Source organism: Marmota flaviventris, chromosome 10 (genome assembly GCF_047511675.1).
Source record: "Marmota flaviventris isolate mMarFla1 chromosome 10, mMarFla1.hap1, whole genome shotgun sequence".
Taxonomy (NCBI): domain Eukaryota; kingdom Metazoa; phylum Chordata; class Mammalia; order Rodentia; family Sciuridae; genus Marmota; species Marmota flaviventris.
This window is the reverse complement of record NC_092507.1, coordinates 38,115,923-38,143,788: the sequence shown is the minus strand read 5'-3', so window position 1 is coordinate 38,143,788 and position 27,866 is coordinate 38,115,923. Positions and strand designations below refer to the sequence as shown.

The following is a 27,866-nucleotide window of genomic DNA, read 5'->3' as shown; positions in this document are numbered from 1 at the left end:
CTGGGCAAGACAGATGTGCAAGCCTTTAAGGCCCAGGCAGCAGCACAGAGGCCTGAGACAATACAGCACTTGGGAAATCTTAGCAAAAGTGAATATCAGTGAGGAGCAAGACATGAGCCCTGTAGGCTGAGAGAAGGCAGTTGTCCTGGGCCATCATGTGGGACTTACTGTTGAGGGGAGTGGGGATCCTAAGCAAGGAAGGACAGGTCATATGGAAGATCTCCCTAGCAGCCATTTTGGAGACAAATGGCAGAAAACCAGATTCAAGTTGTAAGTGGACTAGATTCCTTCCTTTATTCAATAACCTTCTCTAGTAGAAGGAAAAGAAGGATTCAGAGGGTCATTGTTTTGCCAAAGATAACCTGAAAGATAGCAGCAGCATAGACCTCCTCATCTCAGCCTATTCCTTTTTCCTGTCGCTGAACATCAGAGCAGAGAGACCTCAGACACCAACTCAGCCATGTGCTTTAGGGGAAACTAAAGTAATTACCTTTGTCCAGTTCTGAGAAAAAAAATCAAACACTCTACTTGTTTGTATCTCGGAGATTCAACTCAAGGTCAAGTACAAAGGGGAAACATTGGCACATGTTTCTGAAATTTTAGAATTATTCATTCATTGTTGCCATTCTTTTATTCCTGTAGCAAACATTTAGAGAGAACCTACTCTGAGGCACATGCTCGCAACAAAAGGAAAAATTAGAGGTGGGCCCAGCCCTTGAATAGGTCAGAAATGGTTGAGAGATGCTAGTAGAATGATTATACTGTTGGATCTTCACTCTGCCGATTTTGCATCTGCAATTCATTTACCTGTGATAACAGTTCAAACAAGGCTGAGCCAGGAATGCAACCTGAATTCTCTCTACCAAGATGAAGTGAGCTCTTCCATCTGCACCTTGCATTCCCTAGCCATCTTACATTCAGCAGTGTGCAAACTTCATGCTTAAATCTGTACAGACTATACAGATTCTATCTTGCAAGAGGCCGCTGCCAACAATTCAGGATTGATATTCTCATTCTGGGAAGCCCTGTCAGAAGAAATTTTAGTAACAAAACCACTAACACTCCTCTAGCACCAACCAAAGTCTAGGATATGGCAACTGAATACAGAGTTGCAACCTGATTGTTTATGCAGGAGGATTTAGTATATAAGGAGCTTTATGCCCATTTGTCAACTCAGTTAGGATAAGGGAAGGCTGGACTCTGAATTTATCAAAGTTATACGCACAGCCATATGTAGGTCCCTGATCCTAGTCAATTCCTGAAATATTTGCATAGGGAGAATTTCTAGCATGCTAAAAATCTGTTGGCTTTTGGTGTGGTTCTTCCACAAAAGTCAATCAAGTCATTTGGTTTTGTTTACCCATTTTCATTCTGTTTCTCTACCCTTTGGTAATCAAGATACAATAGGTGATTTAAAAAAAATAGTCCATCATTTTTAAAAACTGATGGATGAAAAAAAAAAAAAAAACCCTTAGAAGCCACCACCATTTATCTAGCTTCCTTTCACTGTTTAAACCTCACATAATTTGCCTTGATTGCATTAAAATAAAAATCAGAATAGCTGCTGGATCAAGCAATCAGGGGCTTAATCTGTATTGTATTTTAATTTCTTGGTTGGAATGTTCTAGTCTAGTACTAGTTCCTAGAGTGGGGGAGGTCTTTGTACCTCCTCATGCAGTTTTCTTGCCTACCTTCTTCCACTGTGGCCCTCTTCACTGTGGGCTACAGGAATAGGGTTTGGGGCAAGTATGCAATTTGCATTTTCAAGTAATTGCCATTCTTTCTCTTCCAAAGCAGTCTGAATAGAACCTCTTTGCTGTTCAGGAAGTTGAATCCCCTGCCTTTCCATGTAAACAATGATACCCTAGAAGACTGCTCTTCATTCATACTTAATTAGAATCTAGTCCATTCTTGTCTTCCAATTTTCCACCTTTTCCCTTGTGACATTCATACCTCATATTATTTTCAAGTTGGGGTTTAAGTGTAGTGCAACAGACAAAAATAAGCTAGCATAATTTTTTTTGTGCCACCATGTGCTGATAGATGCGTAGTTAAAAATATTTGCCTTTTATTTTCCTTGGAGTTCTAGACAGATCTCTTTTCTTAACTGCCTAGGTCCCGCCATTGACTTGGAAAAAGTAAAGTCAGAATGTCTCGAGCCAGAGCCGGAGTTACGGAGCACTTTCAGTGAGGAAGCAAATACGTCGTCCTATTACCCCGCTCCTGCGCCTGTCATGGACAAGTATATCCTAGACAATGGCAAGGTAGTGTTTTAAGCTCAATATCCATTCCCTGCAAGTGTTTGTTAGTCAGAGTAAAGACGGAGAGTATGGTGGGAGCTTTCCAAAGCACAACTTTGACCAATCAGCCTCCTGGCCTTGCCCTGAGTGACTGTTTGTGTTGTAACAACTAGTATAGGTTTGCTGGGACTTTCTCTTTTTCAATTTTTTTTTTAATTTGGGGCCAAAGCAACTGTAAAACTAACTGACATTTTAAAATAGCTTATTAGTAAGAAAGATTAAAGATTCCCATGATAGTTTGGTGAAACTTGTCCTACCTTCCTGAGAAACCACATGCCTAAATGTATAAGGTGAAGTGGAAATAAAATACCTTATTTACAGATTCCAACTCAATATGTATTCATTCACCATTTGCAAAATCTATTTCCCAGCCCCATGCTAGATGCCAGGGACAGGGGTAAGACACGCTCTGTCCCTAAGCTGCCTTTCTGCTATGTATTCAGCAATGCCAACCCCACAGGCTAGGGCCACATATCACTCGGATTTTCTTGTATGACCTTGAAAACAAGTCATAAAAGAAAACTAAAGGACTAGTCATAATTGGATTGATACAGAGATGAAAAATAATGGAATAGCCTTTAGAAATCTAAAAGCCACACTTACACAGCACAGGTCAGGAGAAGAACCTGTTCTGACATCCTTCATCCAAATGAATTCATCTTTGAAGAAGTCTGTCAGAGCCCTTTGTCTAGTCCTGGTAAAATCCAGCTTTAGTGTTATATTCTCTGCTCCCACAGCGTGCATTACAGATATCACCACTCTTTCTCCCCAAAGAGTCATCTGTGTCAGTTCATTTTTCTTGCCTCATGCTTCAGAAGGTCTCTGTTTATCTGGTATTGTTCCCTGGTGGGTTCATGAGAAAGAAAAGGTCGTTTGATTTGGGTTTGTCCAGATATATCCCCGCATATGGCCAACCTGAGCCAGAGCAAATATTGTCAAGCTGAGGGAATGAAACTTGTTGCACTTGTGGGCTGTCTTGGGTGTGCTGTCATTCTCTGCATCTTTCACTGAGCACAGCCTCCCCTGCAGGGCCAGGGCTGGTGGCCCAGTCCACAGGACTTTCCTCGTTCTACTCAACAGGCTTGCAAAAAAGTCAGCTTTGCCGAGGAGAGGTGACGTGACCGAGTGGAAGTGGCAGGCTAGAGCCTGAGTTTGTAGCATAACTCTACCTCTGTCCTACTTGTGTGACCTTGGAAAGGTTCTTTGCCTCTTTGGGCCTCAGAATCCTCATCTGTGAAAGGTGGACGGAATTGATCTCGCCCGCCATAGCCCTTTTTTGTGTATTAAGTTTAGTGAACCTTCCCCAATTGAAAATAAAAGAAAAGAGGACTGTTTTGTGTTTGTTGATTTCCTTTTAGTCAGGACCACCTTGTGGAGTGATCAGAGAGTTTTTCTTAAAGTGGCTTCCCAGAGAAATCTATTTCTCTCTTGCTTTGAAGTCTTATGGCAGTTTGAGAGCATTGCAGGGGCCCTCTTTTGCAACAATAGCATTCCTCCTCCAGAACACGGGTCTCTCACACCTCATTTAATATCTTTACACAGTAATGGAACACAAAATATTGAAAATGCTTATTTTGTTTTTTAATAGCATGTTGCTATAAGACTTACCTGGTTTGTGTTTACAACTAACTTATAGTCAGGCAAAGAGATTTATTTAGGGAGAAGAAAGGAAGCAAACTAGAAATGGATGACAGTTTCCCAGAACAGTGGTTCCCACATCCCAGAAGTGGTCTTCAGTGCTCTTGGCTCTGCTCTCTCTGATCTTTCCTTCTCTCTTGTGAGCAGAGGTCTTACTCTCTACAAGACTAGAGTACTGGAATGGGATCCATTTTCTACTAGGAAATGGGTTTTATCCCACAGAGCGTTTCTCAAAGAAATGTTTTGATCAAGTTGCATCCCACCAGACGCCATTTTTAATAACATCCCTAACAAATAAATGCTAACATTTTGGTCAAGTAGCTTACTATGGTTTGCATGAATAGGGCTTGCCACACAAGTGACTTTCTGATTCCAATAAAGTGCATTGCTTTTCTTGTCTAAGATATTTTATTTCAAAAACTCATTGAATCATAAAACTGCAAAGACCATTAAAGTTTAAATAGTCTAATTTACATGTTGTATGGATAGGAAACAGATCCATAGAAAAGACTTATCTACAATTATATAATAGATTAGAGGCAGGCAGAAACTGGAAGCCAGATCTCGTGGTTCCCAGGACAGTGTTCTTTCCAGTCTGTTGTGATATGTACACGTTGCTCCAGGTGACCCTGAGTTTGCTGACCTCAGGAACCCTTGTCTCAAAGTGTATACCTGTGATTGGTCTTCCCCAAGGCCATTTCTTTCTGTGCTGTAAAGTTGACCTTGTACTTAAGCAAATGTCAAAAATATTTTCTTCTTCAAGAAACAGCAGCTCATCAGAACAGAAAAACAGTACCATTAAGACATATTAAATATACCCATCAGCTTCTAACTGCTTTGTGTTCAGATTAGTCCCATCAGTGTTTTAGGGACAAGAGATCTAGAGCCTTGATCCCTCCCCACCTGAGATGTGCTGCTAGGGGCTGAGCCTGGTGCTAAAGATTCTGAGGAGCTAGAAATGCAGAACTCCCTGGAGGAGTTAAGGAATGTTTCCTGAATTTTATATAGGAGCTTGAAAGATTAGTTGGCTTAAGACAAAAAAAATTTAAGGGAAGGCATTCATTCCTGGACTGGATAGGGGTGTGACATGAGCAGAGAGAGACCTAGGGTAGGCAGCAGGGGGCAAGGATTTGGCACTTTCTGGATGTGTGTAGTCCTTCTGACATTTATTTATATATCCTTTAACCCTCAAAACAACTCTGTGAATTAGGTGACAATCTGCCTATTGTACAGTTGAAAAAAAGTAAGGCTCAGGCAAGTAAAATGACTGGCCCATGCTCACCAGCCAGTAGGCAAAAGAGACAGGATCCACACCCAGGGCTGGCAGTTTCAGAGCCCAACCTCTTTCTGTTGCTGTGCACTGGAAGTAGAAGGTGAGCAAATTCAGGAGCTCATAGAATGATGGTCATAGTAGGGAAGGTGGTAGGATGGAGATGAGATCCTCATGGTCTTTTAAAGCCAGGCTGAAGAGGTCAGATCACTGATGTGACAGGAAACAGAGACCATTCAGAATTCCAGAGAGTTGACATAAAAACAGAGTTGAAAGACTACTGAAGTCATGTAGCAAAATAAGGAAAGCAGTGTTTTAGGGAAATTAATGTTAGTGATGATGCACTGGTAAGCTGGAGGAAGCATCAGCTCAGGCAAGAAAGCCAGTCCAATCTGTGGTTTTATCCTGGTTTCCCTGGTGGCTGTGGTGGACTTGGTTGGGGGCTGACACAGGAGTTACTGGCAGGTACAGAGGGAAACTCAAAAGAAAAACAGAACATAGGTGTGTTAGTTCTGTCTGTTTTCAACCACACCAGCACCACCATGACACAGGTGGCAGCAGACAAGACCAGGGAAGCATGTTTTGGGTCACACACATTTGGGTTTGAATCTTGATTTCAAAACTTACTGATGGTGTATCTTGGGAAAAGTAATTCAGCCCCTCTAAATTCCTGTTTGCATCTGTGAAATAGGAATAACAGTTTCTATCTATTTGCATCTCTTAAAGTTATTAGGAGAATTAAATAAATTGAGTTTACTATAGGTACTGAAAAATTACTAGTTCTCCTTTCTTTCTGGAACTCTTGCTCTGTCATTTCTCATTTAGAGTATCAATTAAAAGATTATGGGAAACAAAACCCAGGAGAGAAAAGAGAAGAGATGTTTGGAAAACTGAAGTTGTCTTCCATCTCTAATGTTTTATGATTCAGAATTTAATGCAATTCAAAGTTCCGAGTTTGCCCCATATCCCAGGAAACTTGTGTGGGTGGCTCCAGAATATCATCAAGGGAGATGATGCAGGTCCAGCAGGAAGCCACAGGGAGTTTGTCCCCAGCATGCCTGATGTACCACAGACTACCCACCTGCAGTTTGAATGGCAGCAAAAAGGCCAAAATTTGACCTCAGGTCGGTGTTGCCTAGCCAGCCCCAGGCAGCCCATCTCACTAGAGGGTTGCTTATCTTTCTGAGCTGATGAACTGATTTGCAATACTGAAGTTCACTGCACTGAGAGGCCAGGTGGTTCTGGTAATCTGATAACCTTTAGAGGTCTGGTCTGAATGATTTTTTTGAGCAAAAGGAGACAAAGTCAGATGCGGCACATGGATTGTTTGCTTGCTAACAGCCGTGGGTGGGCTATTACTTTTTTTTTTTTGATAGTTGAACAACCTCCATAATTGTTGGGGGAAGAAGTGTTGCTGGCTGATCTGTCTGCCCAGCTCTGTACCCATGTTCCTCACAAGTCAAGCATCAGTAGAAAGAGCTTTAATCACTTTTGAGCCATTGATCTTACAGTCTACCATCAGTGTGGGTGTGTGTGTAGTCTCTCAGACCAGGACCTCTCCCAAGACATCCCCTGACCATGCAATAGTGATGACCTGTAGGTCTTTCTGAAAACAAGGACTTTTGGCACAGCCTTTTCATGTTCCTTAGAAAGTTCAGCTTATTAGCAGCTGCCTCCCCTCCATCCCACAGAGGCCATTTCCTCCCTTCCTAGACTCAGCAGATGCACAACATAAATGGCAATGTCAAAGTCAAAACTATTTTTTAAATGATTTTAGTAAGTGGTGTGCAAGTTGTTAAAATAGCTAGAAAGGAGAACAAATTTAAAAGCTTATAGCTTATTGCTAGATCATAGAGAGAACACAATAGCTTACTGGCTCTGCACTTTACCGTTGCCCTTAAACGGAGCCTAAGACTGTGTTCTGTTCTGTATGCCATCAGAATAAACCTGGTACATTGTGGTTATGTTTACTTTGTTAAGATCAGAGGTGTTCTGAATCAGAAGGTTGAACTTTGAGATGAAATCCAACTCTCCCACTTTATAGGGTGGGAAAACCAAAGCTCAGAGAAGGGGAAGGGCTGTAGAACTTCACTCCTTTGGTGGCAGAGTGAGCTCTAGGCACCCGCGCCAGTAGGGGTTGTCAGACTCAGTTGAGTTGAAATTATCTATGGAGCTTTAAACTGTCCTGCTGCCTGGGCCACACTTAGACCAAATAAATCACTCTCTCAGAGAGAAGACCCAGGCACCAGTGATTTTTATAGCTCCCCAACCTGTGGTAGGAGGAGGTATCTCAGCATATTCACATTGAAGGGAGGCTTGTCTTTCTAGTGTGACACAGAGAGGAGTAGAGCCTGTGTGTCCTGAGATTCTGTCAGACTCTGAGCAGCCTGGCCATGGCAGGAGAATTGTTGAGAATTCCAACTCTGCCGCTTCCTAGTTGAGTGACTTCTAGCAAGTCACTTCACCTTGCTGAACCTGGATTTTCCATCTGAAATCAAAGTGACATCATAATACCTTCCATCCAGGGTGGTAATGAAGGTTTGAGATCCTGAATATAAAGTACTAGAACAAGGCCTGGCACATTAGAGGTATTCAGTAGATGATAGCTACTATCATTGCTCTTGAAGAGTGTTAACTTAGGATCTGTGGCATGTCTCCCTTACAGTGGTGCAGCAACGCGTGGTAAAGGACAGAGGCATCCTCCAGCCGCCCTCCTGTCGCACTAATAGGTGTGGTGTTCTTATCCCTTTCAGGTCCATCTGGGAAGCGGGATTTGGGTTGATGAGGAGAAATGGCACCAGCTACAAGTAACCCAAGGAGATTCCAAGTACACGAAGAACTTGGCAGTCATGATTTGGGGAACAGATGTTCTGAAAAACAGAAGCGTCACAGGAGTCGCCACAAAAAAAAAGAAGGATGCAGTCCCGAAGCCACCCCTCTCGCCTCACAAACTAAGCATCGTCAGAGGTAGTCACTGAGGGCAAACGCAAGCTGAGATGTGGTCCTTCACCCTGTCAGGAATATATTAGGCACAATTCAATTCAACCAATGCTTCTCAGAGCCCCTGTGTGCCAGGCTTTGGGCAGAGCCTAGGGACACAGAACAGATATCCCCAGTGTCCCTCCAAAAGTCACATTGAATAGGGAAAATGACTGCAGACAAGTACAATTCAAGGAGGTAGAGACAGCATCCTGAGAGTTCTCAGGAGAGGAGGAGGACCTTAGCTGGAAAGCCAGGGAGAATTCTATGAAGGTTCCTGCCTTCGTTCCTCCTCTCTCTTTCCACTTTCTTATTTTTTTCTTCCCTCTCTCCCACCCTCTCTCCATTCTTTTACTAAGCTCCTATTCTTTGCCAGCCCCTCTACTGGGTTTTGATGGCACAAAGAAGAGCAGAACACAGTGCATCTAAAAGGGGCCCACAGTCTGGTATTGAAGATGAACAGCTGGGTACTGTACAGATAATATGAAGCATAGAGACAGTGAAATAGGGCAGAGAGAATATAGTAACTGCTAATTATTTTGAGCACTTACTATGTTTTATATGATTTTTTTTTTCTTTTAATGATTCTGTCTTTTAAAAAAACATATATATATTAACTTAATACCCCATCATCCTCTTAACAATCATACTGTTGGCCACCATTATTATCCCTGTTTTATAGGTAAGGAAACTGAGACACAGTGGTGTTAAATAACCTGCCCAGGTCATACAGCTAGCAGGAGAAGCCAGAGTCCAGGACAGCAGGGCTGGCTTCAGCATCTGCACTCCTAGTCTCTCTTCTGCAAGTAACTAGGTCTGCTGAGTTTTGCTGAAGAGAATCAAACAGCACATGCATGTCAAGCAGGCCCTGCATATTAGCTAGGGGCAGGCAGCAAACATGCCCATGAACACATCAGACAGTTTCAGGTACTTGGAGCTTCGCTGATGTGATAGGACCAGAGGGCTACATCATCTGGGGTGGTGGAGGGAAGAGAAGAGGCAGTATTGAAGATGAGAGTTGGCTGTGGAAGAGGTGGCCCTATGAAGGTCTGGGGAGTGGAGAATAAATAGCAGGTGCAAAGATGATAGGCACAGGAGTGAGCAAGCTCAAGGGGTGAAGTGGCTGGGCAGTCTAGAGGGAGGTCCTAGATGGCCCAGAGCCAGTTTCGTAGGGCTATAAAGGCCACACTAAGCAGCTTAGGTTTACTCCACTACAGTGGAGACACTGGAGGTCTTCAAATTGAGAGTCACAGGGAGATCAGTAAGAAGACTGACATGGCGCACTGGAGGAGAGGCTGTACTCCACAGACCCAGGGGAATAGTTGTGGAAGTAGAGAAGAACGGCCAGATGTAGGTATATTCTGAAGGTGGAGATGGCAGGACACAGATTAAATGATCACCAGCCGAGATCACAGCTGCAAGGCTTCAGAGTCCAGTTTCCAACCCCCACATCCTGCTTACATCCTGCTTCTTGTCTGGGGCCTTTCTGCTGTCACACAGCTGCCTCCCCTGCCCAGCTGGCTCATGATTAATTGATTTAGGCAGCCACTCATTTTTAGATAATCAGGGCTAACCTTTAGTCTGGCTGCTGTCTGAAATGGTGAAACCTGATTTAAGAGGTCGCCCCAAGCAAACAACCTTCCTGAGGAGGCAGCCCAGCCTCTCTTGATAGGTGACTGATCTCTAGTTCTGCTATACTTGTTGGAATGTGACTCAGCAGGTCCCAGGTGCCTTTGGATAAGTGACTGTCCCTATTGCTGTCATGTTGTTGTATAAAATCATCTGCTATGTGTCTGTCTTAGGGACCTGGGACCCTATATGATTCCCCATGTCTTCACTGCCCATCACGGTAACTGGCACTCAGTAAATGAGGTTTCAACAAAAGAAACACGAGACTGCAAACTGATACCTGACCAGCCCTTGGTGTGATTTTTTGTAAATCACTTTCCCTCCACGTTTGTTTCCTCAGCTACAAACTTACTTCTAAAGAGGTCAGCGCTGTGTAGGATTGGAGCAGTAAAACACACCTCAGCTCTGTCGCTTGGGGCCATTACAGCTCACTGCCAAGTTCTCTGAGTTTCCCTGTCTGATTCACACCCCTATTTTCCAAACCCTCTTTAATCTTCTCTGCTTTTTCTAAACATGATTCCACACTTGTCTCTTAAAAGATGTCCTTGTCTTTTCCTTCATAGAAAAAGGTAAAAGGAATTTCCACAACTTCAAACAACTACACCTACACACCTAACTGCATCCTCCCCATTCTTCTGCCTCACATCCCAGAAAAAAAGAGTTTCCTTGTCTTCTTTAGGGCTGGTGATTTTCCCCAGCTGGGCTCTATGGCCCAGTCCACCTGCCTTCCTAATACCTCTTTCTCCAATTATGCTCTCACTCTCCTGGCTCCTTCCCAGCTGGCTTATGTTTCTCACAAAAGCAAACCACGCAGAGACCACTTTCCTCACCCAGCTGCTGCTGCGAGTCTTCCTCTGCATCTAGACTTCTTGAAAGCCGCATCTACACTCACTCTCTGTATTCAAGAGAAAGCCCCTGGCATTCGCCTTCCACTCCCAGCTGTCTACCTGATCCATGCTCAGCAGTCACTGGAAAAGGACTTCCTCATTACCAAATCCTAGGCTCTGAATCCAGAGCCGATTCTCACCTTCTCCCCAGCATTATGTGACAGACCACCATCCTCCTCTCAGAAGCCTGCCCTGCATGCATGCTCAGGGTTCCTCCCCCTCAGGCTTCTCAGCCTCTCAGGCTGCCTTCTCTTCCTGTGCCCTCTACCTGCATGCTTTCCTCCTCTGTCTCCTCACTTCCCATGGGTCCCACAGCCCTCAGTTGGAAGTTGCACTCCTGCCCCGTACCTGCTCATCTGGCCTCTGGTGACCCCGCTGCTCTCCTCTCAAACCACACCTTCCACCATGCAGTAACCACAAAGGCCTTCTTCCAGCTTCTTCTGTTCCTGCTGCTCATGCTGCCCTTCCTCCTGACCTGCACACCCTGTCTCCTCTTCACCTAGAGAGGCCTCTCCATTGCTTTCTGTTGCACCATCCTGCGTAAAGGCTCTGCATGGCCTTTCTTATTTACTTGTTTACTTAACACGTCTCTTTATTCTCTACCTCCATTAAAATCTAAGACTCATGAGCATCCTGTTCAGGGCTAGCATATAGTAGCTACTTAGCAAACATTTGCTGGATCAATGAATGATGATTCCCAAGTCTAAATTTGATCTCAGTTCTCACTTGTGCCTTAATGACCCACATATCCAGGTGCCCAGTGGTCTCCTTTTGACATGACATTGGCCAAACTGCACCACTCACTGTTCTCTCCTCCTTCACTACCTTTTTTTCCCTTCCATGAAACCTTCTGCCCCTTCTGTGTTCCCTGTCTTTGTGAATGGTACTGCCAGCCAGGGACCCAGGCCTCACCCTTGCATCTTTAATGTGTATCCTTCCCCATCTGCCCTTCCCCTTAAATAACTCTTAAACCTTCTCCCTATACCCACCGTCTCCTCGTAGTCCAGGACACGTGCTGCCTCCCCTGCACTTCTTTAGCGGCTTCCAGAGTCCTCTCCCCATTGTGTCACCAGAGTGATATTTCAGAAACCAGATATGATCCCTTCATCACTGCCTTGACACAGCCAGGGCCTGTGCTCATTATTAAAGGGTAAGCTTCTTAACACATCATAGAAGCACCTTCACAGTCTGGCCCTGGGCTGTATCTCCAACTTTATTTCTTAGCTATATCACCCTTGAAACTCTTAAGTTATTACCAGAATGTGTTCCTTGAACAAGCTCTGTTCCCTCTCACCTTGGGGAAGTGCTATTCCTTGTTCCTGGAACACAGTCACACTATGCCCCCTGCACCACCAGGCTTTGCCCAGCTTGCGACAACTCACCATCCAGACCTCCAGATCTGCTCATGTGAACCTTCCCCCAGGAGGCTGTCCCTGACTTCTGAAGGTGCTGTCGTCTTTCTTCCTGTGTCCAGGAGCACACAGTACCTACCCAGTTCTCTCCCCTTCTTCTTTGCCTCCTTGGAGCTTGTCTATAATCCCTTAGAGCCTTGCCCACTTGCCCAGGGCCATATACCTGATCAGAGTCAGAGCTGAGCTGAGTTAGGGTTTCAGGCTCAGAGGTTTCTTGTCATTCTGAAATACACTACTGATTTTTTTTTTTTTTTACTACAACCTGACTAGTTTGAAGTTTTTGTCCCATCTACCATATGATCACAATTTTTAGCTTAATTATTTGAGCTATTCCAGATTGTATTTGACTGGTTCTTTCCATGAAAGCTGTCTAAACTGGTTTCAGATAGTTTGTATTTATTTTGTACAATTTTATCGCATTTAGTCACATTTGCCATGTAAAAATGGCCAAAGCCTTTACACTCACAGGGTTGGTGGGGATTTCCTCTTCTCTTTGATGTTAAAAATCATTCCTTACCGGATGGCAGAAGGATGGAGGAACAATGACTCTGTCTTAGAAAGATGAAAGCAGGGGGGCTGGAGTAGAGTCTGACTCTCATGGCAAGCTCCAGAATGACAGTTAAACCTTATTAAGGTCGAATGACCTTTTGCAGAGTGTCTGAGTTTTCTAAATGAGCCATAGCATTGTGTTCTGGTTAATTTTTATAACTTTTTTAATAGGACACATTAGCACTGTTATAAACCTTGTTAATTAAGCAATAATCTCAAATGCTCTCTCGCAGAGGGAGACATTCCCGGCAACTGCAGGTGATTAATAACTAGAATCTAACAAAAGCCTTTTAATCAACCTTAGGGGCTGTGCAGGGCAGCTACCCCCAGGAAATGAGAACGATTGGAATTCTGTAGGGGCCCCCCTGAGAACTTGCCTTCATTTTCATCCTCCTCTTTCCGTCTTTTCTCTGACTCCTGCCAGTGGCTCGGAGGGCCATCGCACTCACTCTCCTGCCTTCTGCTTCTCACTTCTGCCCTTACGACTTTACAGGCAACTTGAGAGAGTGAGAAGAAGCTCCTGAGGTTATCTAGTTTGACATCCCAGTTTCATGGATGGTGAGACTGAGATCCAGAGAATTTGCCCCTCGAGGTTAGAGCATCCAGGGTTGGAGCCAAGACTGAGCACCTGAATCTCTCAGCACATTCTCTCTCTCATTTGATTCAGGTCCCAGCAAGCTCACCATGAGTGTATGTTTATTCCTGGCCCAGGGCTGGAGAGGCAGTGCCAAATGTGGTCATGGTTTGATTAGATCATGATTAGGTTTTCCACAGAAAACCCAGAACAGGTTTGGGAGCACTGTGTTGTAGGTACAGTGAGGTTTCCTAACTGAGTGTGATAGGTTCCTAGAAGGCTGCATCTGGAAGAAAGTATAAGTCTTAGGCAAAGAGCAGAGCAAGGGTCTTCTGGGCAGAGATGAGCAAGGACACCGATTTGTGAATAGCTTGGACTAGAAAGGAAACTGAAGGTGGATATAGCAGAAATGGGGTAGGCGAGAGACAGCCCCGTACCTTCTCACTTCTTAGTCCTTATGGAAAAGCCAAGACAAGATGAACTGAAGATCAGGAGTAGTCAGGAAGCAGTGGAAGTCAATTCAGAGCTTTTAAAGGCACCTCTGTGCAAAACCCTTCTCAGTGGGGAGGAAAGAGTGGTCCAGAGAAAGATGGCTCATAGCACATGCACCTGCAGCCTGGATGGCAGCAGGAAGCAGGATAGCTCCAAGCCCAAAAAAGACAGAGTGTGGGGAGGCAGCAAAGCTTCTGCCCTGTACAGTTCCCTTTCTACAGGCCTCAGCCTTCTCTTGTGTGAAGGGATTCGCACAAGTTAGTATCTGGGATCCTTCCTCTTGTTAACACTCTTGTGTCCTGTCTGCTCTGAGCTGGCTTGGTAAAGACAAGATTTTGCTTATTCTCCATTTCAGTTCCTTAAGATTGAAATGTCATTCCTATTTTATAGGTGAGGAAACTCAAACTCAGAGAAGTTAAGGATTTTGCCCATGATTACACACTCCACCCACACCTCAGTCCTTTTATGTCCTCTTAGGTTTCCCTGAAAAAGCATTTCTTTATTCATTCAACACATATTTTTTTTAAATCTTGCTTTGCTCTCTTAGAATTAATAATTACATATACATAAAATAATTAGAACAACCCATGCAGGTGTAGAATTTCTTACAGTTTGAAAAAGGCTTATAAAATGTTTACCCTGAATACCTCTTGGCATTCTTAAGAAAGATGTTCTGTGTTTGTCATCCTTGTTTATGAGGTGAGCAGTCTAGGGACCAGCTGCAACTCAGTCTTGAGTCAGGCCTTGTCTAGAGCTGACTCTTTGCTTCATCATAGCAAATGACAGACTCAGCAAGAGAACAGCCATCCTTAGCCTCCCTGATAGTCACCACAAAGAGACCCCACTTCACACCTACCAGGTTTTCAAAACCTTAGTAATGTGACACTGCCAAGTGCTGCTAAAGATATGGGGGAACTAGTACTTGCATATATCACTATTCGGAATGCTAGTCAGCCCAAATGCTTTGGAAAACAGTTTTATCAGGCATCACCCAGCAAAAATGAGTATGCACACACCCCAGCTTTCAGCAATTCCATGCCCTGGCCGATACTTGCGTGTATGCCCCTAAGACATATGCAAGGGTATTGGTAATTGGGAAGCCAAGTACCCATAGTCAATAAAATGGATAAACAATATGTGATACAGTCATATAATAGAATATAATAGAACACCATTCATCACGGGCAATGAATGATCCACAGACGTATTTTCCAACATGAGTGACTCTCACAACTGTAACACTATGTACTAAAAAAAAAAAAAATGTCAAAAAAGCATATAGAGATGGGCACATTTATTTAAAAAAACTTAAAAAAATAATATGTTATTTAAGAATACATACCAATATGTTAACACCAAAAGAAAAGAAAAGCAGAAATTCAGAAATTCAGGAGTATGTTTACCTCTATGAGGGAAAGGAAAGGAGAGGGTTGGGAGGGACATCCAGAGGTTTCAAAAGGACCAATAATATTCTGTTAAGCTAGATGGTGGCACATAGGTATTTTACCATTATTTTAAAAGTATAGGTTTACCATCTATTCCCCTCTTTTCTAAGTACATTTTATGCTACAAATTTGCAAGAGTTTGTATTTGGGAAGTATGTCAGGAGGCACCCCCCACCCCCCCCAAAAAAAAAAAAGATTTGTTCTTGAATTCACCATTAATCCTTGGCCTTCTTGTTTCTTCTCTCTGTCTAGAGTGTTTGTATGACAGAATAGCACAAGAAACTGTGGATGAAACTGAAATTGCACAGAGACTCTCCAAAGTCAACAAGTACATCTGTGAAAAAATCATGGATATCAATAAATCTTGTAAAAATGAAGAACGAAGGGAAGCAAAATACAATTTGCAATAAACTTTGGATTTTTCATAAAGCCTTCGCGTTTTTCTTGCGCAGCGTGTGCTTTGCGGACATGGTGCCGTCTGAGTCAGACTCCAGAGCGCATGCTGGTATGCAGGCAGGGAGCCCATAGGGTTCTGGGGTCAGCGGTTTGTTCTTCACTTGGACTTCCTACTCCAAAGAAGGCAGAGGGATTTGCTGAGACTTGGGCAGCAGCCCGGGCGCCGACAGTGTGGTCGTGGGGATGGGAAAGCACTGTGTCCAGAGCGCAGGAGAGCGTCTCTGAGCTGCCTATCCCTTGACTGGGATTTGAACTGATATTTTTACCACCCAAGGACTTCTGTCTCTGTTCCTCTATTTTGTTTTATAATAAAACTTCATTAATTCTTGGTGTAGACTATCATTATCCTCATTTTTTTAGAATATTGAGTGTATAGTTAGGTGACTTGTGTGTCATATGGCCTGGAATATTCTTTCTTTCAGAGGGGAAACCTTCAGTGTGAAGGAGAGAAAACTCATAAGGGATGTGGTTACTGTCGGTGGCTCTGAAGGGCTGTCTCCAAAACAGATTACTTTCTCTGATTTCAAAAGCCTGACCTTGGACCAATCACTTCTCTCAAGCTGATGGGCGTCCCTGATAATTTACACCAATCTTGGCAAAGATGGGGTATAAGGGGTGACAGTGTTAGATGTGGTGCAGGGTTGCTTCAGGAAGTAGGGGCAATGTCACCTGATACCAGTTTGTTCATCCTATCTTCCATCTCAAATGATCTTTCAAGTTACATAATTTTTACCTCATTCTTTATTCAGTCACTGAGTCTCTAAGGTGTCTGGCACACCTTTTGGCAAACCACACTCGTTCTTCCTGTTGATTTGCACTTTCCTTTCTGTAATGCCTTCTGAAATAAGCATGGTATTTTGGAAAGGGCAAGAGCTTTGGACAGACGCTTCTAGTTTCCAAACCTCGTCTCACCCTGCTTGCTTTGGACTTAACCGAACCTCTCTTGTGTTTCTGTTTTCTATTCCATAAAAAGAAGCTCATTCCTACCTTTCAGAGTCACTGCAAGGATTAGAGATAACATATATACAGTGCTTAATAAATATTGACAGTTGTCTTCCTCATGGCTGATTGTTGGTTTTTAGTCATTGGTTGGAAAACTTTGGCCTCTAATTTTTCTAATGGCTCATCTCTTAATTGGTGGTCTGTAAGCAAAAGCTCAGGTCACTGGGGGAAGTAGGGGAAGTAGCTGCCACTTTAAAACCCTTTATTTCAATAATTAAATAAATCTTTGCAATATGAACTACTATATGCTCACTATTAGGACGTAGAGAAGAGAATTTCCTCTAATGATATTTTCCTAACTTTCTTCAAACTATCAATGTAGATTGGGCCAATTAATTTCTCAGCAACTTTATCAGTATAATGAGGATAACAATGCCTACCCTGTGGGCTATATCAATAACAGGAAGGATAATAACAATAGGTTGTGAACCAGTGCATAACATAGGGTAATTCACTTCATGAGGTAAGTAAACGTCTTGACACTTAGTAGGGAGGTGTTCCGTAAATTCTTGTGAATATATATTCAATCTATGGCATGGCACAGCTTGGGCATGAATAGCATAGAAGGCATGAGCAACTGGAAAAAACTATGCATCATTGTTGAACTCAGCCCCTTTTCTCCCTAAGCATGATGAAAATAGAAACACCCAGAGGCTCTCTGCTTTCTCTTTGAAGACTAATATGATATAGAACCTGCTTTCTAAGTGTGTTTAGGTTAGTTGGGGGAAAAAGTCATGGAAAAATCCACAATACAAATGCCATGAGTGTGAAAGTGTTTTGTGTAATGCATCTGTTAGGAAAGATCAGACCCGTGAAAGACTGTGGGATCTGAGTGCAAGCCCTTACTTGACCATTTTGAGGCAGTTCACTTGACCTTTGATCATAATCCTTAACTTGAGGTTGTGAAGACTAGTGCAGATAGTATCAGGGAAGAGAACTCTGTGAATTACAAAGACATACAGGTGTCAGTTATTCTTAGCATATAAGGTAGCATAAAATCAGAAGTGGGTGCAACAAGAAAACCTGCTTATGAGGCAATTCTGATGGGAATCAGGAGATTTCAGTCACTTGCTAGACTGAGATGGTTTTGCACACCTGTCCTGTGCCTGCTGCCTATCATTGTGATATGAGGACAAGAGCTTCATTCTTAAACTCATGCAGATGAAGAAATGAACTCAGGAAAAGTAAAATGATATCTCACCTAAGGTCCTGGAGCTCTCAGTGATTGAGCTGGATCCAAATCCAGGTCTGTGGAAAACCTATCCTTTTACATCATCTCTGAAAACTGAGGGGAAAGTTAGGGTCTGGCTGAGAGACTAGCCATGTACTCTTAGAGTGTGTTTAGTGTGACCTAAGTAGTCAATGGTAATCAATAATGATAATAGGTCTCATTTATTCAGGCCATTTGGAGGGATTGGCAATAATAGTATCATTTATAGCATTTATTACCTTCAAACACATGAAACTCAAAACAGTTTTGTGTAGCAGTTTTTACCAGCCCAGCCCAATCTTAAGAATTTGATGAGGTGCTTAAAATTACTGGGCTTGGGCCTGGAGAGCCAGATTCAATAGATCTGGGATAAGACTGGGAACACATATTTTAACACAAGCACCACTTTTTTAAAATGCTAGTTGAGAACTCATTAGATCTGCATCAGTGAAGGAATAAGAGGATTTTCTAAGTAAACAATAACCAAAAACAAAAAGCAAAATGAACAAAAACTCTTATGGCCCTTTGAAAGTACCTGAGGATATTTGAATTGAAAATAAATTTCTTCTTTAATAACTGTGGACCTCCCCTAAAATCTTGCTTGGAATCATTCTTCATGCTCACCAAATTTTAGTAGGAGGGATGGTGACTTTCTGCCTAGACTCCACTGATTTTTTCCCCTCACTCTCACACTTGGATTCTTTTGGTTCCCGCAACAGGCCAGTGAGTTGTGCAGGACAGGGTGGTAGATACTGAACTGGCAGAACCTGATTTGACAAGGGCCAGGTGCCACCTTCAAAAGCCCTGACAACAAGTTCTCTGTCACCAGTTGGAACAAAAAGATGAGGCTTGATTTTATTTTGTGTGTTGGTGACCATTATGTTCCTGGTGGGTTTTTGTATGCATTTCTAAGTGATGACCTTTTTGTAATTGTAAATAAATAAGAACCACTTTATAGAAATCTTTGGAAAAATAAGAAAAACCCTCTAAATTGCACGGCTAAAAGTGTTGTGATGTATCTGTCTCCTCTAGTCTCTTTTCAAGGGTATAAATATGTGTTTTACATGTCCGTGATCCTTCATATTATTAGATTTGTACTCTTCCTTGCTCATTTAACATGTCCCCATATTGTTCTGTGACCTTAAGCATCGTCAATTCTAACTAACATCCACAAAGTGGATAGGCAGGAAGCTGCGTGCGACTGAGTAAACCATCTGGTCAGCTGCCCAAGCATTTAAAGTGGGGCCAATACACAGATCTACCAGTCCCCAGAGGGCCCCGCCACACACTCATGAAGCACAGTGCAAGTGAGCTGAGCTGGGGAAAAATGCATTTGAGTTCCCTTCCCAGCTATAGCCCCTGCTACTCACTTGAGGCAAGTTACTTCGTCTTTCTTAACATAGGACTTTATCTGCAAAGTGGAGAAATAATGTCTGACCGAGGGGCTGTTAGGAGATCTGAGATTATAACTACAGTGCCTCAGTGAGAAGGAATACATTGCCATCAGTGTTAAGGCTAGGATTCTTCTTCTCTCCCTACACCTGCTCATTCCTTCCTTGAGTGGGCGCCCATCCTGTCTCCCACCTACTGGCAGTGACCTTGGCTTTCAAACCCACCTTTGGCTCTCTAGAGGTCTTGTGCTTATTCCACAGTTCTTGAGACCTGGGGGCTTCCCTGTGCATGTCTACCAAGTTCTCTTGGGCTTCTGGCTCCCCTCACCACCTCTGTCCCCACCCCTGTTGCCTAACTGGCCTATTTGCCTCTCCTTGGATTTTTATATTGTTTAAAACTCAGATGGAGATGTTTGTATTGTACAGATTTTTCCTGTTTTCTTAGGGTGGTTTTGCCTCAATCAAAAGGAATGATTTTTTTTTATTCTTTATACATTTGATGGGTGTAACCACTTCTTAAACTATTTTTCCAATTTAATTCATAAAAAAAAGTACCTCCTTATATTTCTTTTGATTTTTATCAAGACTACACATCTCTCCAGTGTTTGGTTCCTTCTTTATAGAAAAAAAAAACTTATTAAAAACCAGCAAGCATTTCCAGCAGAATCCATTTCATTCTGTGTTTAGCTTTCTCATGGACCAGTCTGTTTACCTTAGGCATAAGATTTGTGCTTTTATGTCTATGAATAGACACAGCAACAGATATTTTCATCACTTCTTTTGAAGAGACAGACCAGGCAGCTCCATAAGCTCATGAAACCTCAGGGTCTCCACCCAGATACCTTCCTCACAGTAACACTGTCCTTCCAGCCCATGCTCAAACCGCCCCCAGATGTGATAATCATCCTTCTACCCAAGAGTTCATCTAGTTATTGCTATCACTAAAGTGTTCTTCTGTTGACATAAAAGCCTACTTCCCTAAAATGGCCAAATTAATTCATATTTTCTCTCTAAAATCAGGCAGATTTTTTCTACTCGTGGCCCTTTGTGGAGAGGAAGGGGCTATCATCGCTCTTCTCTAAATAGCTCAATTTTATTCTACCATGTCTCACATGAGGAAGGCTACATGGCAAAGAGTGGGACCCTGAAATTAGATAACTCTATGTTCAAATTTTGATTTTGCTACTTACTAGTCTGTGACCTTGAACAAGTTCGTTACTTGTCTTAATTTTCATTTTCGCCTTTTGGCAATGCAAATAAATAGTAATGTCTGCCTCCTAGGATTGTGTCAGGTTGTGTAGATGCTGTGTGTAAAGCACCGAGGCACCCGCATCTTAGCTCCCCATGCATGAGAACTCTGAACAATCTGGCTGCTCTTATGGATGAGCCTCCAAAGATGTGGCCCAGGACTGGACACGACTCCAAGGAGAGTCTGTTCAGCAGGATTTCACCTCTTAATCTTGGACTTTGACTTAGAATCTGTAGCAATGGAAATGTCTCATATGGAAACAATAAGGTTCAATAAGGTAAGGTTGAGAATGTGTGGTGGGGGAAATGTCAACCAACCCTCCCCTCCTGCCTCTTTTTGGCCAACCCAGTACTTGTTCCTTTAGTTTACTGCATTGTGACAGAAAGAACATGGATTTTGGAGCCAGAAAAACTCACTGAATTCAAATCCTGACTTCACTCTTTATCTTACAAGAAATTGGGCAAGTCCCTTAAAGTCTTCAGCCTGTCACCTATCAGTCACCTTATCCATTATACAGTCTTTAAGGTGATCATACTGGGCAGCCACTGTGCCAGACCTGCAGCCCCAGCCTTCAGTAAGTCTGGGGGTCTATTTGTTCCCTTTTCTTTCCTCCTTTTCATCCTGATGTTCTTTAATCCCACCCCTCCCACCAATTACGCGAATTTTTCAAATACATTTCTTAGATGAAACACAGGACTTGCATTCATCCCTGTTACATTTCATCTCGTTGGTTGCAGCCCAACATTCCAGCTGGCTGAGATCTTTTCCATTTTTACTAAAATTTCAAAAGAATATTTAAGTAACGCCAAAGTCTAAAAAGCAAACCAGTCATAATCCCCAGAGCCAGGCCCAAGTGCACATTCACTCCAAAGAGTCCCCATCTGTTCAGGGTGATGGCTTTGTTCACTGTGGCTGGTGTCAGCCATGCCCCCACGCAGCCTCGTGTCCCTGCTCATCCAACACGGTGAGCAGACACTTCCCCCTCTGCTGCCTGATTTGCACAGCTATCATTTTAATACCCTTCCTGGAACTGGGCCAAGATTAACTTCTTGTTTTATTTTTAATTTTTTTATTGTTTCTTTTTAATTATAGATAACATTAGGATTATGCTTTGTTGTCTCTATGTTCTTGCTATTAGAGAAATGCTGCCTGCATGATCGTTCATGACTGTTCTACTTATGTTGAATTGTTTTTTAGAGTAAATCCCAAGGAGCAAGCTAATGGGGTTAAAGGGCAAGAACATTTCCTAGTCCTTTCTGTGTGTTGTTATATTACTTTCCAAAAGGTAAGCCATGTCTCAGGCATTGTCCAAGGCATGTGCCATTTCCCCACCTCTTCACCAATATTTGGAATTTTAAAATTTTGGCTAATGAGCTAATGAGATGTACTTTCCTGACTTCTTCCTATGTGATTTGTCTATGCATATATTTGGGAATTAGAGGGAGGATTTTGAAATCTTATTCTATCATACCACTCTCCTCCAAGTTTTATAGTTTATAATATCTTTACCAAGTTAGCCATAATAAGGTTTTAGTGAGGTCAGGAGTCATGTGGACCTCCACTACAGACTCCTGTTTACTAATTGGCATTCTTTCCGCTGAATTTTTCTACTAGAGAGGATACCTCTACCTGGTCATGGTCAAGGTAGTTGCCTGAGAGGTGACATTTGAGTTGATGCCTGAAGGATACAAATAACTGTGATATCATTTGTCTTCCTGTCCCATCTTCCATCCATCCATCTTAAACATGCTGAATGTCTACCCTGTGCCCACCATTCTGCCAGGCATAGCTGGTCTCACCAGACCAGGATGCCACACTTCCAGCCTAGTGCCAAACCCTCAACTCTTTCCACCAGACCAGAATGCACTCATGTGGCCCCATCTGACCTAGTACCTGAGGATTTAGGAAGTTCATGGTTTCTGTTTGATTAGTGGATTGGGGAGAGTGAGGGTCCCAGCCTCATGCCATCTGCAACCAGAATTCCCCTAGGAGTCATTATAACCTTCATCCAGTCATTCAAGCCACTGAATGTCTACCAGGTGTCAGTCACTGGCCTAAATGCATGAGACATTTTGAAGAAAAACAAAGATCCTCCCTCATGGAGCTTAAAATCCAGTTGGGACGGGGGGAGGGGAGAACAATAATTAAAACATAATAAATAAGAACTCAGAGGTGATAAATGCCATGAAAGGGGGGGAAATGTGGAGCAAGGTGAGGCAAATGGAGTGTGTGTGTGTGGGGGGGAACCAGTTGCATAGAGAAGCTGAGATGTGAATAAAGACCAGGAGATGAGGGAGTACCAGGGGGCAGGAGCCCTTGCTCCCAATCCTGCCACAGGAACTGGCAGTATGCACAAAGTGTGGGACATTAACTCCTTCCGTCTACCTAGGTTTACTCCAAGATGGGGGAAAGGGAGAAAGTGAAGGGGAGAAGGAAGGAAGAGCTAATTTTAACTGATACTTGAAAACATTTTATGTAACAACAAGCAAGCATAGATTAGAGCATAGAAGAAGCATTTTCACGAAGAAAATGAAACAGCAGACTTCAAAAACATGCAGCACTTGCAAGGGGGCGTGTGGCTGCTCCTGAATCTACTTCCCCAGTCCCTGCGGAGGCCTCTAGGGGTCCTTTGGGGAAAAGTCTACTGAGTCATGGCTATGGATAGACTGGGGGCTGAGTCAGGCCGTCCTAGATTTGAATTATGGCTACATCTCTATTTAGGACTTTTTCCCTGAGCCATTTCCTGATCAAAAAAGTATAGTACATAATTCTCACCCTGCAGTATTGTATGGAGGACAAAATAAAGAGGCAAAGTCAAAAGCTCCTGGCACAAGACCAACTCTGCGGAGGTGCTCAGCTATGCATGCCCCATTCCAACTCCATGCTAGACTTCCTTCCTTTCTTGGGCCCCTCCTCTCATCAGACACGATGCTCTCTGGGGAGTAAACCCTCGCTCTGTGGTCTTGGGCAAGTGACCTTGCTCTCTCTTCCTGAGTTTCTTCCTCTGTCTATGATGCCAATAATAGCTTATCTGAGACTTTGAGGATTCAGTGAAATTTTCACACTTGCAAAAAGTGTGTGTGATCAGGCAGGCATCTGGCCAGGTCCTATAGGGGTGAAGTAGCTCAGGTACCAAGCAGGATGTGCCTGGCCTCATCCCTATAGGTGCAACCCCAACATTTTTCATGTACAATTTTAAAGAACCAGTCTTACCTAATAAAGGCTCATTACACTGTAGAGTGTTGGTGCTCACTCTGTCTCTTCCAACTGAACTAACTGCTGACCTGTATCTTAACCCAGAGGCTTCTGACAAGACAGCAAAAGAGATGCTCCCTGCATGGGCTGCCTGGGTCTACGGACCAGTTGCCCAGTAGATGCATGTTGAATGAATGAATGAATGAATGAATGAATGAGTGGCTTTATTATTATCATGCTGGCTAAAAATACAAAAAGACTTTCACATAGATTATCTGATGGGATTCCTTATAGAAATATTATTATGTGTCTTTATTTTGGAAACAAGAAGGCTGAGGCAAAAGAAGGGGTAATGTGAGATTCCTGTGTCACAGAGTAATCAGGTGAAGCTTAGATTCAAGTCCCCTGAGGCAAAATCCAGAGCTCTCTTCTTGATGCCAGTGGTTCTGCATCAGAATCATCTATAGGGTTTATCAAAACACGAATTGCAAGTCCAATCCCAGAATCTCCATGTCAGTAGGTCTAGTGTAAAGTTCCTTAAGTTTACATTTCTGACAAGTTTCCAGGTAATACTGCTGCTGCTGGTCCAGGGACCACACTTTGGAAATCACTGTTTTGAAGAGTGGTATTTCTCCATTTTGTAATCATGACGAATGCCACATAATTACATCTCGGTGATTTCAAATTTATGGACCATGACCAGAAGCAGCTGTGGGTAGAAGGGCAGAAAGTAGGCCAGGATGCTTGAGCCTCAAAGCCTGCTCTGCCACTAAATGCTATGTGACCACCACTTGGAGACGCACTTTCCTATGGGTAAAATGATTTGACTATCCTGGCTCTGCCTGTCTTCCAGGAATGGCAATAGATTAGATGCAATCATGGAAGAGAGACAGTTTCAAGTAAATTAAAAATCCCTGGAATCAATAGGGTAAAGTGACCCTATTTCAGCCACTTCCTGTTCCACTTTCAGGTGTACAGCATATGACAGAGAAGAAGGAGGGTTCCAGACCTCTCTACCTTCTCCCTCTGTATCAACCCCTCCACCCTCTCAAACAAAAAGTACCAGAATTTTTAGGACCTATATTTAGTTGTTGGTTTTCTCTGTGTGCTCTTCCTATCTGAATTATCTAAATAATTCACAAATTGTATCATAATTACATTCACCACCCACTTTAGCCTCTTGATTTCTGTCTCGTTCCCTGCTGTATTCCCAGCCCGTGGATATTGTATATACTCACTAAAAAATTACTGAATAAATAAATAATAAAAGAGAGCACTATGACTCCCATGTTGGAGCCTTTCTGGAGCCTTTCTGGTCTGAAGAGCTATGAGCACAGAGGCTGTAGGGGTCTATTCACACCCTCAGCCCACCATCACAGACACCCACTCCCTCCAGGAAAACTCAGTTGAAATGGTTTGGGCCTGCCCAGTCTAGGTCCTCACCTCTTTCTTGTCCCTCTTCTGGGTCAGAAGCTGTGGGAAAATCCTATCCTCACTAGATGTGAAGACTCAGCTCAAATATTTCCCTAAAAGCCAATGTCTACCTCTTCCTAAAATGAACTCCCTCTTCCATAGCTTTCCAGATCTCCCCCATCCCTCTCTCCCAACCCCAGCCTTCCCTGACTGTTAACACTGAAGCCTTTCTCTGAAATGTCTATTTAGTTTTCTCTCCACCCAAGCCATCAGCAAACTGAGGGGAAGGACTATGTTAATTCATCTCTGTCCATGTTTGCTGAGCCCCTGCTATGTTCCATATGCAGGAGATACAGATGTGGATAATAGTTTTAATTCCTAAAATTTGTTGAGCACTTACTATGTGCTAGGCACTCTTTACTCTGTCACTTAATTCTCATACAACCCTTTGAACCAGATACATTTCATAGATGAGGAAACCATTTTAAGTAGCTTGCCCAAGATGACACAGTCATGACCCGGAGGAGCCAGGACTAGAATCCAAGCCTAACAATCATGTTTAATGCTGTCTCAAACCTGGACATTGACATAAGCTATTTCTTTCATCTGAAGCTTCAGGAGAAGCTTGAATATTGTATGTACTGCTCTGATTTTGTATATACACCCTCTGCTCTGACTCCTTCTTCCTCCATGAGCTCTTCAGTGCTCTCTCCCAGCCTGGGCTGAGAAACCCTCCCCATGCTTTCTACCCTCCTCTTATGACCTCGGTTAGACTCCCATCAAGTAGTATTTTCATTATCTGTGCATGATTCTTACTGGACTGTAAGCCCTATAAGGTGGGGACACGGTGTTCAGCTTTGAGTCCCAGTCGCCTGGATTAAGTGGAGCTCTCCCTAGAAGCCTGACCCTGATGAACGGTGACTGAGGGAAACCAGAGACCACAGCAGTCCTTTCTGCCTAAGGTATCAGACCTTGAGGGATCAAGAAAGCCCTGCATGAAGGCCCGTGAGACCTTCCTGGTCTTGTCCCCCCAGGTTGAAGCTTGAAATTTCACCACCAGGTCAAGAGAGAAAGGAAGGAGTGGCACTGGTTCCCTGGCAGGACTCTGACCTCTCTTGCCTGGGGGTGACTGGGCTCCACCACTTACCAGCTCTGTGACCTTGGGCAAATAACTGATTTGGTTTGGGACCCAGTTTTCTCTTCCATAAAAGGTGTTTTCTGAGCCACTTCCTTGACGTCACTGCGTGGGCTGTGCAGTGAGGGACAATGGGTTTGACCCTTTCCTCTCTGCTTTTCAGTTGCACAACCTTGACTAAGTCAACATTCCAGGTCCTGAGATTTATCCCCTACAGGAAACTGATTTCTCAGCTTCAGGAGCAAGGAAGTGTCACTGTTTGGGGTTGCTAAGCACATGGCAAGCATGTAGTAGGCACTCGCTGACAGGTGCTGCCCTTGCTGGCAGGGAGCACCAAGCACTTGGGCAGCAGGGTGCATGCCACCTGTGCAGGACTTTGGGATAGTCATTTCTTTTCTGTGAACCTCAGTTTCCTCCGTTACGACACACATGCCACTGTCCCTGCTCCCCTGACCTCTGAAAGGAGACATGGCTCTGGCAGCTTTGTTTTCAAGGGAGCAGGGTTCACTCAAGTGGATTCTTAACAGTCCTTCAGCTCCCCTGGCCCCCTCCTGCTCCCTCCCACAGGGAGAAGATTCCAGCTTCTAATACATTCCTTCTCGAAACTGGTGGGAAGTCCCTGGCCAGGATATGAAAAATGAGAGCCACTACTGAGAGGCCATCATAGCTGGTGGAAGGAGGGAGGCTGGGGTTCTTTTTTTTTCCAATGGATCTTTAAATTATTTTCATTTTGCTGACTCGCATGCTTTTCTGAGTTAAGGAGCTTCGGGAGATGGTTCTAGGCCATTTAAGCAGAAAGCCTCATTGGCTCCAATCTCTTAGAGAGGAAAAGATTTAACACTGTGTAGCCCAGCCTGTGGATGCCTTCTCAGGGCCTAGCAGGGCAGGTGTGGGCTTTGCAGAGTGCGGCCACCCTTCGGAGAGCCTGATCTACCAGGACAGGTAGATCCCACTGAGATTTCCAGCATTGGCCAGTCAGAGTGTGAACAGCACAGAGCCTCTACTAGATTTCCAGTGGTGGGGGCTCCTTGGGTTTTAAGTTATGTTTACAAGGTAGCTTGTTTTTTTGTTTGTTTGTTTTTTCCCTTTCTCTTTTGTTCCTTTTTAGTGAGAAGGGCAGCCAATCCTGAATGATGCAGTGATCAGAGCCCTTCCCTCCTAGCTCTCACCTCTGGTTCCCAGGTGAGCCTCACTCCTGAGCTGGATGTTCTCACCTGGCTGCCTGGGGCTAGGGGCGAATGGAACGTAACTGACCTAATTTGTTCAAGGCGATCCTTGAACTGAGTCACCATAAATCCCTACTTGATCCTTCTATGGCCCTGTACACAGTTGCCACCCCTCCTATGATGATGATGAGGGCACCAAGGCTGGTGTGGTAATAATGAGCAGACTTGGGAGTCAAAGTCAGATCAAGACCTGAGGGCTGAGGTATCTCCACGGACTGAGAAAGCAAAACTGCCCCCAAGAAACCACGAGTAGCAATGGGGTGCATTTCCCTCCCTGCAATCCAGTCGTCCAGCAGCCAAGGCAGGGCCTGGAGAGGGATAATCACGTTTCAGAGCCGACCAGAGAGGCTGCCACTCGGAGCTTCCTTTGTATTTTGAATATGTAATCTCTAATTAGACTTTGCCTTAATTGCA

The 27,866-nt window shown here is 43.7% G+C and overlaps 2 protein-coding genes across 6 annotated transcripts in view; both read left to right on the top strand.

Annotated features, from left to right (window-relative positions):
- The window catches only part of Bend5 (BEN domain containing 5), a 47,216-nt gene extending 31,257 nt beyond the window's left edge, over positions 1-15,959 (top strand). For all 5 annotated transcript variants that reach the window (XM_027944936.2, XM_027944940.2, XM_027944939.2 and 2 more), the window contains 3 exons: positions 2,116-2,264; positions 7,962-8,175; positions 15,428-15,959. In XM_027944936.2, the coding sequence (XP_027800737.1) occupies positions 2,116-2,264; positions 7,962-8,175; positions 15,428-15,585 (521 nt within the window). In that variant the 3' untranslated portion in view covers positions 15,586-15,959. The remainder of the gene's footprint in view (positions 1-2,115; positions 2,265-7,961; positions 8,176-15,427) is intronic.
- Positions 1-27,866, top strand: part of Agbl4 (AGBL carboxypeptidase 4) — a 1,244,450-nt gene that overhangs the window by 1,031,875 nt on the left and 184,709 nt on the right. The window lies entirely within an intron of this gene.